Source organism: Puntigrus tetrazona, chromosome 9 (assembly GCF_018831695.1).
Source record: "Puntigrus tetrazona isolate hp1 chromosome 9, ASM1883169v1, whole genome shotgun sequence".
Lineage (NCBI taxonomy): Eukaryota > Metazoa > Chordata > Actinopteri > Cypriniformes > Cyprinidae > Puntigrus > Puntigrus tetrazona.
The window spans coordinates 17902519-17916956 of record NC_056707.1 but is presented as its reverse complement, the minus strand read 5'-3'; the positions used below and the strand labels follow the sequence as shown (position 1 = coordinate 17916956).

General features: G+C 37.1%; 1 protein-coding gene across 6 annotated transcripts in view; it reads right to left on the bottom strand.

Annotated features, from left to right (window-relative positions):
- Nucleotides 1–14438, bottom strand: part of lrp1bb (low density lipoprotein receptor-related protein 1Bb) — a 228239-nt gene that overhangs the window by 47288 nt on the left and 166513 nt on the right. For all 6 annotated transcript variants that reach the window (XR_006251816.1, XM_043249358.1, XM_043249353.1 and 3 more), the window contains 11 exons: nucleotides 13357–13483; nucleotides 13091–13242; nucleotides 12656–12780; nucleotides 12155–12526; nucleotides 8280–8469; nucleotides 7012–7216; nucleotides 4208–4400; nucleotides 2578–2703; nucleotides 1315–1443; nucleotides 925–1044; nucleotides 465–578 (listed from right to left, as the gene is read on the bottom strand). Coding sequence is in view for 5 of the 6 variants with exons in the window: in XM_043249358.1 (XP_043105293.1) it covers nucleotides 465–578; nucleotides 925–1044; nucleotides 1315–1443; nucleotides 2578–2703; nucleotides 4208–4400; nucleotides 7012–7216; nucleotides 8280–8469; nucleotides 12155–12526; nucleotides 12656–12780; nucleotides 13091–13242; nucleotides 13357–13483 (1853 nt within the window). In the remaining variant the exon portion in view is untranslated. The remainder of the gene's footprint in view (nucleotides 1–464; nucleotides 579–924; nucleotides 1045–1314; nucleotides 1444–2577; nucleotides 2704–4207; nucleotides 4401–7011; nucleotides 7217–8279; nucleotides 8470–12154; nucleotides 12527–12655; nucleotides 12781–13090; nucleotides 13243–13356; nucleotides 13484–14438) is intronic.

Here is a 14438-nt window from a genome sequence, read left to right as displayed (position 1 = left end):
TGCCATTGATGTCAATGCGGCCATTTGATTTGAAAGTTACTGCAGAGAAGTTTTGACTTAATTTTAGACTAAACATTCACTATACCTGAATAAAATAATGACTACAATATTATATGACATCAAAAGACTTGGAATAGAGTCCCTCAGACGTCTTTTCAAAGTACTTTCATGGTGTTTTTTGTTATTTTGTCCCCTTTCATTATACAGGAAAGAGTGGACAGGATATGCTTTAAACGTGCCTCTTTGTTCCACTGAGAAAAAACAGTTCTAAAGATTTGGAAGGACATTTTTTTCATCTCTGGGTGAACTGTCCCTTTAATGACAGTTTATTGATTTATTCTCAGGTCTATCTAGGAATGCATTACACTCATACTACATAATAGTCAGGTACGTCAAGGCAGTGATTATTACAGTAGCATAACGAGAGCGTGTGCTGCTTCGCAACATCGGAAGCGCTGCCTTACTGCAGTTCTTTTCATCCGAGGCATCGGCGCAGTCGATGACCTGGTTGCACCAGGAGGATATTGGTATGCAAGTTCCATCTTGACAGGATGACTCAGATGCAGCACACGTGACATCTGGAACAGAGACACTTCATTTACCCTGAGAGCGGAGAGACTAAAGCACCTGGACGTGAGTTTAAATGAATGAAATCTTGTGCGCCGATATTTGTACTGTATAATATACACCACAATTCACTGATGATAACAGGGTCTTCCAAACGGCTCCAAAGAAAATGACTTGTGAAATGCTTTCACAGCTTGAAAATTGGGTGTCATTTCTGAGGTCTAACGTGGTCTAAAATAAACCCTTTTTTTCTTGCTGCCTATTTTCTTTTATAGACTGCAAAAAATAAACTATTTCTTTAAGTGAAATTTATATGCAAAATGTCAAAATAATAATATTTGCAGACAAGATACGCACTGTTGCAAAATGCCTCATCGGAGTTGTCCCCACAGTCGTCCATTCCATCACAAAAGTGGTTGTTAGCGACGCAACGCCTGTTGTAGCAAGGACGGTGACCCTTTCGGCAGCTCCTGTTGTCTAGCGATACGGAAAGCAACGGCACAGCAAATCTTTCACATCAGGGCAAAAAAAAGCTTCATATCCTCTCTCTTATTTACTCTTTCGGTTGCTGTGGGCTTATTCCCATTTGCTCCTCTGGCTGAAAGCAGTAAGGGGAAGCGGCTCATTTTATTAGGTTGAAGCCTCAGGGAATGGAACTGCCACCTTAAACCAATTCTGTGTGCTTAGTGCTTTCATGATGCAGGAGCGGGGAGAACATACGGCAAAGCATTGTGATCGGCTACTTACCACAATATTGCATTTTCTCATCTGACTTGTCTTTGCAGTGGGCAATTCCATCACACGTTAGCTGGTAGTCTATACATTCCCCATTTCCACACTCAAACTCGGTGTGGATGTTGCAAGAGGATGTTTTTGCTATAAAAGAGAACACAAAATGATGTAAAAAAATCTAGTCGACAAAATTAAGTTTATCTAAACTAAATTCATTATATGGCTAATTTTTAAAGCTGCAGTCCGCAACTTTTTGGGGTTAAAAATGATCCAACATCAATTTCTGAGTAACTACATAACCTGCCAGAGCTCAAAACTATTTCTAACTATATTCACTAGGATTTGCTTATATGTTTTTTTTTTTAATTTGAGTGGTACAGGTAGGTTTTTGCGGCAGGTAGTCCTGGCTAGTAAACTAGTAAGTTGCATGCGAGGACCCCGAAGGGGGCGGTTTTCTCACAGCATCTAAAATAATTAAAATGTATAATTTTGATGGCAGATTGTAATCCAGAAAGAATCAGGTCTATAAAACACATGTGAATGAAATTAAATTCTATTACAGTTTTAAATGTGCTTCTGATTACAGATAGCCTGGGATTACACAAGACTTGTATTTTAAAGGAAACCAGCTCAAAGGGAGCATCATTTGCTTTTTTGTGTTAAAAGAATTTCTTAATATGAAATGCGAATGGTGTGACAATTAGAAATTAGACTGTACATAAATTGTTTAATAAATCTACACACTTAAACACACTATACTGTAGTCATGCACCGCTGATGTTGTTAAAATTAATAATAAAATTAATAAAAATAAGAATAAGGTATAACAATAATAATTTGTCAGGCTGCAATCTTGAAGCACGCTACACCACACTACATAAATTAATTTTAATATATAAATTAAAAATGTCATGTTAATGACGGAAAACAACAGCTTCATGGCTAATATGCAGGTTAACTACAATTCACAATTTTTGAAAAGAATAATTTATTTTTTATTTAATTCTGAATAAAATACAAAAAAAGATAAAAATTTAAATCATGTCTTTGATCCACTAGGACACCATTTGACAAGAAGCAACAAAGTACCATTCATGTCCATAGCAAAAATGGTACAAGGACAGTTTAAACCCCCAAGCTTCTGAGCAACAGCCATAGCAATGACTAGTTAAATACAAAACAAATGCTGGAATAAATGAAGCAAAGTCATTTCACATCTTTTTGAGATGGAGGGATTCATATTCCCTGAGAGTGTGAGGGAAGCATGGCGAAACTTACACACACATCTGTTGTCATCGAGCAGTATCCGCTCTCCTCGGCAGCTGCAGTTGACTGTGCCATCTGGAGTTAGGAGACACAGGTCACCACAGCCACCATTCAGAACCCTGCATGGAGATAGCTCGCCTGAAACACAGGGACATGGGCACATCACGTACCTTTACAACAGTGCTCGGAGTATGTAGAAAAAGCCTAAACAACATTATTAAGCAACAAACAAACAAGAACACTGAGAAAAGTCATTCCAAAGTCTTTGAAGTGAGCAATCCACAAAACTTTGAGCTAAAAACAGGTTTGCTTTCTTAAAAAGAGCTGACTACACTGACAAATGCAGTGCATCAGGGGCTTATTCACTTAATACCCTGGAGTTCCTACAAAGTGCAGTTCCTAAGCAAAACAAAAAAAAGTTGTTAAAAATTTAAAACGTAAGTGTAATCTCATTTAAACGGAAGAAGAAAACTATACTGTTCTGCTCTATTTCTAGGTCACTATAATCCAATATACAAAATTATAATATTGAACATGTTACTCTTTAGTACTAACTCACTGAGATTGCATTACAGTTTATTTATGACGTTTTGAAATGTTTTCAATTTTATATTTTTCGCCTTCTTCGTTTTAGCTATTCATTTTCATTTTAGTAATTACATACTAAAAATAGATTTAGCATTTTTATGATTTACATTTTTGTTTCAGTTTTAGTTATAATATTGCTGCTTTGTATAAACATCAAATGTTCTCACATCCATTAAAGCCCAAGATATTCTTTGGATAGGTCTCAAATCATGCTGGAGAACAGATTTTTGGTTTATGCTGCCTGACTGCTGTCATTAAAGATACCAAGACATTCTGCAAGTTTTACTCTAATTATTATGAAGGTAAAATATTTAGAATAAAACAAACAAACAATCTAAATAGAAAGAATAGTCTGTTTAATCAGACTGATCAAGGAACCTTCATATGAACACCCAGACTGTCAGAAAAATGTTACAAATCCAGAACAGTAAGCCTCTGGGAGCTGTATGAAGCACCCACACCTATGAAGAGCCTCCAGCATCTCTAATTCATTGTGCTGTGACTCAGCATGAACATGAAAACGAGTCTCAAAAATCAAAGGTGGCGTGTGTTAACTTGGCAAAGTGTCAGATGAACGAATAGGAAAGATTTCTGAAAGTAGATCACATTGTTGATAACAACAGCAGTAATCCTCACATCTGTCTGGTGGTGTTGACTGGTAACATTCCTTAGGTAAAAAAGGTTAGGAGCAGACAGTTGCAATCATATGGCATGATCAAACAAATGAGAGGAGAAAACCCCTCACAGCAGGCTCCCAAACAGAAACCGCCGGGAGTCTCTTAAACCGATTTCCCAATGTCCTACTTTTCATATTTGCGACAGTTCGGAGCATCCTCTGTGACTCGAGAATACTTTTTAAAATTAATTATGTCTCCAATTTAGTTTGCTTGGTTACTAAATAAGCCCACTCTAATTTATCATTCCTACTATTCCTTGGAAATCAAAAAGGGCCACCGCCAGCGAAAGCTCAACTGTGAATTCAATGCACGCAACACATATATGAAAGATTCAGAGGCCACTCTCGGAGCCCAATCATTTATTTTGGAATACTTACAATTATTAGTGTCCTTGGCAACTGCTATAATTCCCATCGGCTGGTGGGGAATATCAGCCCTGAGAACTTTAGTATCTCCTCCTGTGAACTTGTTGGTCCGCAGCACAGCCCGCCGAGTCCAGTCAGACCAAAAAATGTAGTTTCCGTGGATAGCAAGTCCAAAAAAAGTACCAGGTCCTGACCTTACAATCACCTGACAACAAATACAGAGGGTAAAGAATAAGTATAGTACATATTTATTTAGTTATATTGCATATATTTACATAGAATATAAAGTATATATATATACTATATACTTGCATGTTGCCAACATTGTATTGTATTGTATGTTTATATTAAAATTTGTGAAAAAAAATGTCAAGTTCACTTAAGCAGCATTTATTTTCTAAATTTAAAAGAATAGCTTTTTTTTATATAACACACTGTGACTTATAATGATAAGTATGAAAATAAATAATTATTTTGGTTTGACCTAAAGATTATTGCAAAGGTGCTCAAAATGGAACATCAGGAGAAATACATGCATTAAATAACTAAAAATACATTACGATACATTTCAGTAACACTTTAGCATAGGGGCTAATTTTTTGTATTAATGTACTAATTGCTTATTGCCAAACTTATTAAATAACATATTGGCTGTTTATTTCTAGTATAAATCACATATTCTTCATGAACATGTTCTACGACCCTAATCCTACCCAATAACCTAAACGTTATACCTTACAAACTCTTATTTAACAAATTACGAGTTTAATGAGGCAACAGTCATAGGTAATAGTTTGTTAATAACGAGAGATTTTCTAATATGGTGTGGTACTGATATATTATGCATCCTAAAATTCAAGCCATGCAGCTGTCGAAACATTCACTACTATTACCATTCACTGCAAAACATTTAAAAAAAAATATTTTTGGCCACCATCTGACACAATCTGACACACATCAAACCAATGGTTAATTTACAATTAAAAACAAGAGTCGAAAACAGACTCTGATGACCACAGGAAAGTCTCTTTGAGGGGATTAAAACTAATGTGTAGGTAGAGGACACGTGCTTTAAATAATCCCCCAGCAGCCAGTTTAGCCCAGATCCTGTGAGTGTTAATGCAGGTGTCATGGTGACGGACACAGATATACATCACACGACTCCTTCTGGGAGTTTCCAGGCTGTGGGGCGGGAGGATGTCCCACAGCTCCGGAGACCCAACCATTAACAGGAACACGCTTGTAGCCGTGATCACATTAGCCCTGCCACCATGGTGGGAAAAATAGGACAGGTGTTGATTAAGAGAGCCCAGCTTGAGCAAACAACAACTGGAGATACGAGAGGGGGGGAAAAAATGAGGAGCATGCCAGATGGTTTTTGATGGAGCATATTGATTCAGAATTAAATTTAGGGGTGCAAGCGTTCTGCTCCAGCACTAATTATCTCTGTTTATCTGATCAAATAGATGTCAAATAGAGTTTTTGGCTAACAACTATAGCCACATGCATTTGCTCGCAGTTCTGATGGGCATTACAATAAATGTGCATCTGTAATAATAGTCCTCTTTGTGTGGATGTGATATAAATGATGGCACCTCACAGTGTGACAGATTGTGTTTCGTCAGAGAAAGTCTAACCATGCGTACCGTTAAGCTTTCCCACACAGACCCCTTTGCTAAAACCAGTCGGGAGATTGCAACTGCAAGGCAGTTTGCCAAAAGCCATGTTGATTTAGCTTTGCTTAATTCTTCACAGTTTAATTGGCTAGTTGATAGGACAGCCCGGCAGGGGTCTCAAAATAAGCTTTCATTACCAATAGTGTGCTTAGTTTGGGAGGTTGAGGAACTCTAATTAACTCTTTGTCATGTTTCTTTAAAGTAGATAAATCATTACAATTAAGCTGATCTTGTGAAGGGTCAATAGACCCAGCATCAGCGGACACTAATAACTCCAGAGGGTCGCCCGTCTTATGGGTGGTCATCAAGACATTATCGTCGACCCGCTGCAAAACCCAATTGAGGTTTATGTTTTAGAAAATAAGTAGGAATTACTTTAACTGGTGGTTGTTATTTCCACTAATCAAAAACACCCCATTAAACAATAAGAAACAAAAAACGCAGAATGAACTGGAACAGGATATCCACTAGACATTTAAAAAGCAAATAAAAGAACATTTTGGGTTTCTCCCAAAAAAACTAATATGCAATTAATCATGAAAAAATTAATTTGCTTAAAGTTTTGGTAACACTTGACAATATAGTACTTTGTTTATTGGTTGCATATGATGATATTAGACATGCACTGACTAACGATTAACTAAATTTGGAACTGTTTTTGGTTCCATTTTATAATAGGTGGCCTTTTGTGTACTGACATTTAAATTAATAATTTAGTACAATGCACTTATTGTGTACATGCATGTTTTGTACTTATGTTTTAAAAAATAAATCTGTAATTAATTTCTGCAATTACATACATAATTACACTGCTGAACTATCCTTTACACCTTAACCATACCACCAAACCTGTCCCTAACCTTAACCGTATCCCACCTCAATGGCAGCAATTTTGTGTTTTGCCACACAATATTACCACAATGACTACATTGTACTTATTGTTTGATGTAAGTACATAATAGTTAAGGTCACTCAATATATATTTCAACAGTATTAATTCATTTTGGCAAATGTAAAAAGATAAAACTGATTAAATACACATTTTTAAAAAAAGAATAATATCACATTGACCTAGATTACTTGTTTTTTGGGGGGAAAAATGTTTTCTACAACATGACATAAAGAAAGCGTTATACTCACGTGTCTGTGGGAGCCGTCATATTCACAGCGTTCAATTTTGCCCAAACTGCCATCAGAGAAATACAGCTTTTCTGCTTTATGGTCAATTGTGAGTCCGTTAGGAGTGAATACATCTGTACTAATGATGACTTTCATGTTATTCCCTGCAAGAGTTGAGCGCATGATACTGGGGCGCTGCTCGTTCCAATTGGTCCAAAACATCAGGCTACAAAATACACAGGACAAAAAACGAGAGAAATGGACGTGATTTTACAGACAGCACTAGTCAGACAAAATGATTCAATACTGTCGCCTGCTGGTATTTTTAAACCGACTCTATGGCGCAAGGGAATATCACTGACTTCACAAATAGTGGACAGAAAGGCCTCGGGGCCTGTTTGACGTTCTTCTTACAAATTCCTTTCACAGTCTAATTCCACGGACTAATTGAAAATTAGTGATACATGCTGACATTCTATGCCAATTAATCATTTCAGGTTAGATTCTAATTAACAGCAGTCTGTAGTCCATTTGAAAAAGTGCCAGATTACCAAGTAAGCATATTCTCTCCAAGGTTGAGGGTTTAATGTAGTCGGTGAACTCAGGGTCGGAACATCTTTCTGAATATCAATGCCGTTCATCAGCCTCAAACTGTTCTTTTGGAGCAGTTATTTAAGTGCATATACCATCCACAATGTCTGGAGAGTTGCTACTCTGCTGGGTCAGGAATAAAAATATTCCATCCACAACAAATTTCACATGGTGCCCTGCTCATCTGAAGAGGTCAAACTAATTAAAATGTTTTCCTTCTTGACTGATTGACATTCCACATATGTCAGTTTTCCTGTGTGTGACGAATCAATTTCCTCTCGATTTTAAAAGTCAATATGCTTCCTCTTGACATAAAAATCAATTTTGTTTCACATTACGTGTCCACAAAGGTTTCTCTATCAAGTGAATGTGTCCTTTTTTTTTGTCTGTAGCGAATGAAATCCTTCCCTCTGTTGGAGCAGAAAATTTTAACTTTTTATACGCGTCACACCAAACGCCATTGGTTCTTGCATGTCACATGACCAATGACTGTTTTTTTTTTGAATGTTCTGAAGTGCAAATAAGCTTTTCAATGCAAGTGACAACAGTCTCAAATCCTCGTGAAATTGTGCTTGGCTCTGTATAAAAGTACTGTCCTTGAACATGGCTAAAGCACTCTCAGTGGCATTTTGTGATTTGACAGTCTTCATAGACCAACAATAAAAATACACAAGAGGACAAAAAAATGTATATCTTACTTTTGACATTCATCCAGGGCCAAGACATGGGGATGGTCGTCCTCAGACATGGTGACAACAGCTTGCCTGGTAAAAGCTCCTTGTCGGCTCTGGTCTACCGTGTATCTGCTGATGCTTGAGGTGGTAGAGCTAGTCCAGTATATCGTGTCCCAAGCACGGTGATAAGCCAAGCCCTCAACTGAACCGACATCTGCAGAAAACAACAAAATGGCTTGACAATGCTTCATTCTCACTTGGTTAGGACATACTGAATCCAGTCACCTAGAAAGGAGAATTAATAGCATGTTTTCTTATTATATTTCATATTATAATTCCACATTTTCTCCAAAAGCTGCACAGAAAATGTGAAACTGAGGAAAGGCTATCTGAAACTGTAGTATTGTCATATTAGAATGTTACAGAGAATTTTTAGGAAAAAAAATGCTGCTTTTTTTAACCTTCTATTAATCAAAAAATGCTGAAAAATCATTTTTGACAGTTTCCACATAAATAGTAAGTGGCGCAAACAGTTTTGAAAAGTGATAATAAGAGGTAATGTTTAATAAAAGCAACAAATTAGAATAATTTGAGTATAATGCTACACTGAAGTCTGCAGTAATGTCTAATGAAAATTCAGCTTTGCCATTGCAGGAAAAAAATACATCTAAACAAAATATTCAATTAAATATATTTAGAAATTGTACTTTTTATTTCTACATGGCCTTGGTAAGACCCTTTTCTTCTCTTGCTTTTTTGATATTGAAATCACACAGTGAACGTGTTCATTCAGAAAAGCATATAATCAATCAATGCGACATCTCACTAAGCATTATAAAATGGCTAGGCTTTGTCTGCTGTCATGTCTAAAAAATCATCATTGAAATAGCAATTGTTCAAACACAGAGGCTGTAGCTAAAAATGCTACCCTTTGGAAAATCTTTAAGAATACTTTATGAACGGTCTGCAGAAATCCATCACTAATTAATCATTCACAATAAAAAGTGCCTGACAGCTTGCCTTTGCAGAAATGTTGGAGAGGCCAGGGAGTAATTAACAGGGGATGTATGACTTAATTAGGAAAATACGGATTATTAACGTCCTCACCCTCTCCTGGTGACAGAACGGAAAGGGTGTTTGCATGTGTTTCTAAGTGTGCATGTAGTCACGGTGGCTGGGATTGGCTTTCATCTCTGGGAAAGTGATTGAACTTAAGTGTGGAGACGCCATCAAAAGAGCCAGCTCATTTCAACCTGTAGTCAATATCACACTCTCACGGTCTCCGGCTGGGGTACTTATGCTCAAATAGATGGAGGATATCTATGTGAATGTTACAGTGTGGCAGGGGTATGAAAAGTACACGTGAATGGTCCAATGCACTTCTCCTTCAAAAATGTCTCAAGTGAACACTAACAAGCTGGATACGGATTAAAATATCGAATCTGTGCTTTAGGCTGAAAGTTTAATTATACTTCCAAGTTAAATTAGTTTTAATATATCATGCATTTTATGCTAATAAAGTAATTACTTGAAAAATGCGAACGCCATTGTTGTGATTTAATTAGTACCAATTTGATATTAATAACATATATAATATTTAATTTAATTTAAAAAGTTAATGTATTAAACAGCAATTCCTACCAGAAATCTTGATATTTTCACAAATAAAAATAAAAATAAAGTGCCCCTATTATGGGGTATTTAAGGTTAATATTTTGGTTTTGGAGTCTCCAATAACAGGTTGACATGCATGCAAAATAAAAAAAAAACTTTTATTATCTCATAATAAAATTTATTTTCACCTTATTTGTTCAACGACTCTCAAATGATCCATTTAATGATTCATTTTTTCCATACCCTTTATTGGTCAATTTCATTTAAAGTTTTTAGCGCTCCAAAAGCACAACCTAGTGGCAAAGAATGAATTTACATTTTCATTCAAACCAACGCAAAAAAGACAAATGAAGTGGGTATGCAATATATTAATGTTTCATCTCGATGTCAACAGGAAAACGACTTGGTGTTCATGTTAAAATCAACTTGTTTGAGTCAGCTCTTCCATTTGAGGCACAATAACACGGTGCACTTTCAGATTTAAAACTGCAGGATGTTTCAGAGCTGTGTTGCACACTGCATGAAAGGTCATTTTAAAAATCCATAATAGGGGTATTTTCATTTATTTTAAAGGTAAAAGACTGTAAAAATGCTATGGCAAAAACCTGTTATCTGGTTAAGAATATGTTTCCTTGCTGTACACAGTGAATTGTGATAGAGCTAACCTTAACTTATATTTAGACTAACTGTACATTTAAATATAAATTGATATTTTCAGAATTCCCTGTGTGAAAGCTCACATGATTTTCAATTAACTATGCTTAAGTTTGTTTTATGTGTGTAATATTTTTCAATATATACTTAAAAAAAAAAAAAGAAACAGTGATTCTAACTGATGCAAATAATGCTTTGTTACATATGCTAAACAAAGGCAATGATGACTCAAAACACAACCATTTTTATGACGACAAAGAGTAGCCTTTAAAAAAGGCATATTAAGCAAAAGTGAATTCTGTAAAAGGTACCTAAGGAGCAATGAGGCTAGTTAAAAGAGAATTCAGAGAGTACTGTAAGTGGATAGAAGCACTAATCATGCAGCACCTAAGCTTTCTAAGCATATCTGCATCCCATTAACCTCAGCAAAGCAAAATGAGCTGGCTTACTTAGTACCAAAAAGGCATTAAAGGATTTTTCCCCTGTTTACCTAAGACACATAAATTGTATTTCGATTTAAAGGATAGTACATCCCAAAAAAATTATTAGTTGTTTACATGCTTTTGTTTTTTTCTAAAAATAGCATATAAAGCTTTTTGGCCTTGATTATAATAGGAGAGACTAGAGCTGACAGAAAGTGAAGTGGTAGAGAGAATGGAGTATAATCAGGAAAGATTCTGGAGTTGGGATTCAAACTCGGCACTAACAAATTTTGACCAAATTTAAATTTTTGAGTGAACTATCGGATTTAAGAACATATCCTGAAGTTCTGCTATCAATTTCATCTAAGAAATTCTGGCGTTCATGTACGCTATTGCAACGTCTATGTCTGTATTCGTTTGATATCTAAAATTGGTTTGTAAATGACATATTAGGATCTGAAAGAAAGTCCATCTGTAAACATGCACTACAGCATATGCAGCTATAATACATGAGTTGTTTGATTTTAAGAACTGTCGTGATTGTCTCATTACATTGTAAATGGATAATACACAGTCATTAGGCGTATTAGGTTTTCATTGTGGGCCACCGTCAGACGTGAATATTGATTGCGGCTGAAACGTCTGCCGTATATAGCGAACATGAGGAAATCAATAACCATATTCTGAACTTTCCAACAACAGTGACAGGCAGGATCTTGAAAAATATCACCCTGCTTCCACTCATATTTCTGTTACAGTTTGAGGACGGTGGAAATGAGACAAGCGATTTTAATCCATCAAGGGTTGGGACACAGAAAAAGATGCAGTGTTTTAAACATCTTTTTTGACAGTTAAATTGGTCCCATTTAGTTGCAGAAAAATGGAGGTAGCTATTATACCACTTTTACTAGATGTTGGATGCATCGAGGCCTTGCTGTACATCACAGGCAGTGCCACTTATGGTTTCCAACAAATGGCCTTTCACAAATGGCTGCTAAGAGGCTGGAATGGTTCTAGCGGCAGAACATTAAACAACATGTGGGTCACTGCAATGAGTCTGCATCAGGATGACGACAGGACCAAAAACAAATGCCAGATTTTGTGGAAGAAGCATCTCGGGACATCTTTTATGCTCAACGAAAGCATAGCAATTAGCAGGATTTTTCAAACGCCCTTTAAAAAAAGCATAAAAGCTCTTACTGGACTTACTTTCAACTATGACTTGTCTTCCAGACCAATCATCATTGATCATCTGAATATTCCCGAAATGGATGTCGCTGAAGAATATGCGGTTGTGGTGTGAGGTCTGCTGCCGATAATCGAATGTCAGAGCGATGACGTTCTTGAAGTAGTCTGGATTCTCAAAAGGTTGGAGAGGGGAGTTAAGATCGCTCTCGTCAGACAGGTGGATGCTTTTCAAGATGGTCCTTTCGGAATACAGAAGATAGCCCTCGTATCGTTGGCAAGCAAAGCCATCTTCGGCTAAGTACCCATGAGCACAGGAACAAGTCCTTCTTCCGCTGCCCAGGTGAAAACACAGCTGCTGACAGCCTCCATTGCTCCTTGCACACGGGTTGGTGCCTGCGTGCAAAAGCGTAGAAAGATATCACTGGATGCACGCTGAGATATTCAAAATAACTGTGTTTTCTTCAAAGAAAACAGATGTGGCATAATAAAAAAAAGAAAAACTCATTAAGTTGAAACCTCAACCTTTCTCCCGGCCTTTGTTAAACACTTTCACATCCTTCAGGTTGACGCCAAGACCACTTCTTATTGTGACGGCATCTGTGGCATCGCTCTTGAATCCGCGCCGGATCGATCCATTGGCATGGGCTCTGCCACGGACGGCACAGAAAAAGATTTGATATCAGCATCATGGTAGCGGTTATCTAATTAAAAGCAGCAAGACTCATTAAAACACACAGGAAAGCTGTTTAAATCCAAAACCGAGAAAACGTCACCTTGGCTGTGACTTACGGTACACCCTATTTACATAAGGCCAACGGAGTCTGCCTGGGAGATGACAGAAACATACGGCAGGTCTCATAATAACCTTGCTTGGAAGGGGTTAATCCGTAGAGACTGGAGCAGCTGGCTCCGTGGGCCACTTTGGAGAGTGTAGCACTTAGTAAAATAATAAATTACCTGTCAGACCAGTAGATGTAAGCCCCGAACACAGCTACGGAGAACAGGTCCACATTGGCGGCTGACAGTACAATCTCTCGGCCCTCCCCGGTTTCAAGGTTGATCCTTTCTATCTTGTCGGTCCGGGCGTCGCACCAGTATAATCTATTTTCCTAGAAAGCAATTTGAAAATGCACATCAGCGCCTCTCCCTTTGAGCAGCTCCATTTTATCAGCATCAGAAGAAAAGAGAGAGGAGTATCAGGAAGTGGAACCAATTCGGCCCACCTCATAGTCGATGGTGATTCCATTCGGCCAGGCGATGCCAGAACTAACCAGGGTCACTTGGTCTGAACCATCCAGTCGTGCACGACCTATGCAAGGATTCTTTCCCCACTCAGTCCAGAATAAATAACTGTTAATTGGAAAAAAACAGTGTAAAGTAGTTAATAAAAATTAACACTGGTTTATCACTGAATATATCTTTACATTGGCCCTGGGGCACCTTAGCATGTAAATTATAGAAGATAAATCATTGAATGAATCGTGCTTTTGAATAAAATCATTTAGTTAATTGTTTGATGCCATGTCATGATACTTTTTGCATTATATTTTATGGTCGCATCCATTATAAAACTGCAAGGAAAAGAGTCAATAGGACAGAATGCATACTTTTGCAATTCACAGAATAAGTTGTATGGCTTTGGAACAAAATGAGGGTGAGTAAAGAGTTTTCATTTTTGCGTGAGCCATTCCTTTAAAGTGTATAACTGTTGTTACACCACCATGGAAACACCATTCAAAGTTTGACTCAACTGGAAAAGGAAAAAATAGCTTTCACAGCCTTAGGCTTAAATAGGAGGCTGTTTTTAGGATTTCTGGGATTTAGAGGATCCCAATTCTGATGTTGTCTGTCAGCAGATAGATGGTAGATGGGTTGAAGCATCTAAAACCTTGTCTTTTCAGTGTCTTTTCGATTCTGATTGCAGGTTGTAAACATCAAATTCAAGGCAAACATAGACAAAGTTGGCAAGATCAGAGGCAATAAAGTTTGACCCTAATTACTGAAACAATACCATAATGGACTACAAAATGAGCCTTTGCCTAAATGGAGATGTATATCTCTTGGTTTTAAATTCTTAATTTGGTTCATTAGTGGAGGCCAGGAAATTTTGAAGCCAAGTCTGTCAGTGAAACAGTCCTAGTTAGATCACAACATTTATTTGACCTTCAAAAGTTTAAAATGCATTTTCATTTCTCTTCCAAGAGCTCATTGTATTATCCGCTCTAATGCACTTGCATAGTTCCCTAAAATTCACTCAGTAATTTCTAAAATGATTCTAAAGATTTATATTACTGAACTGCAGACA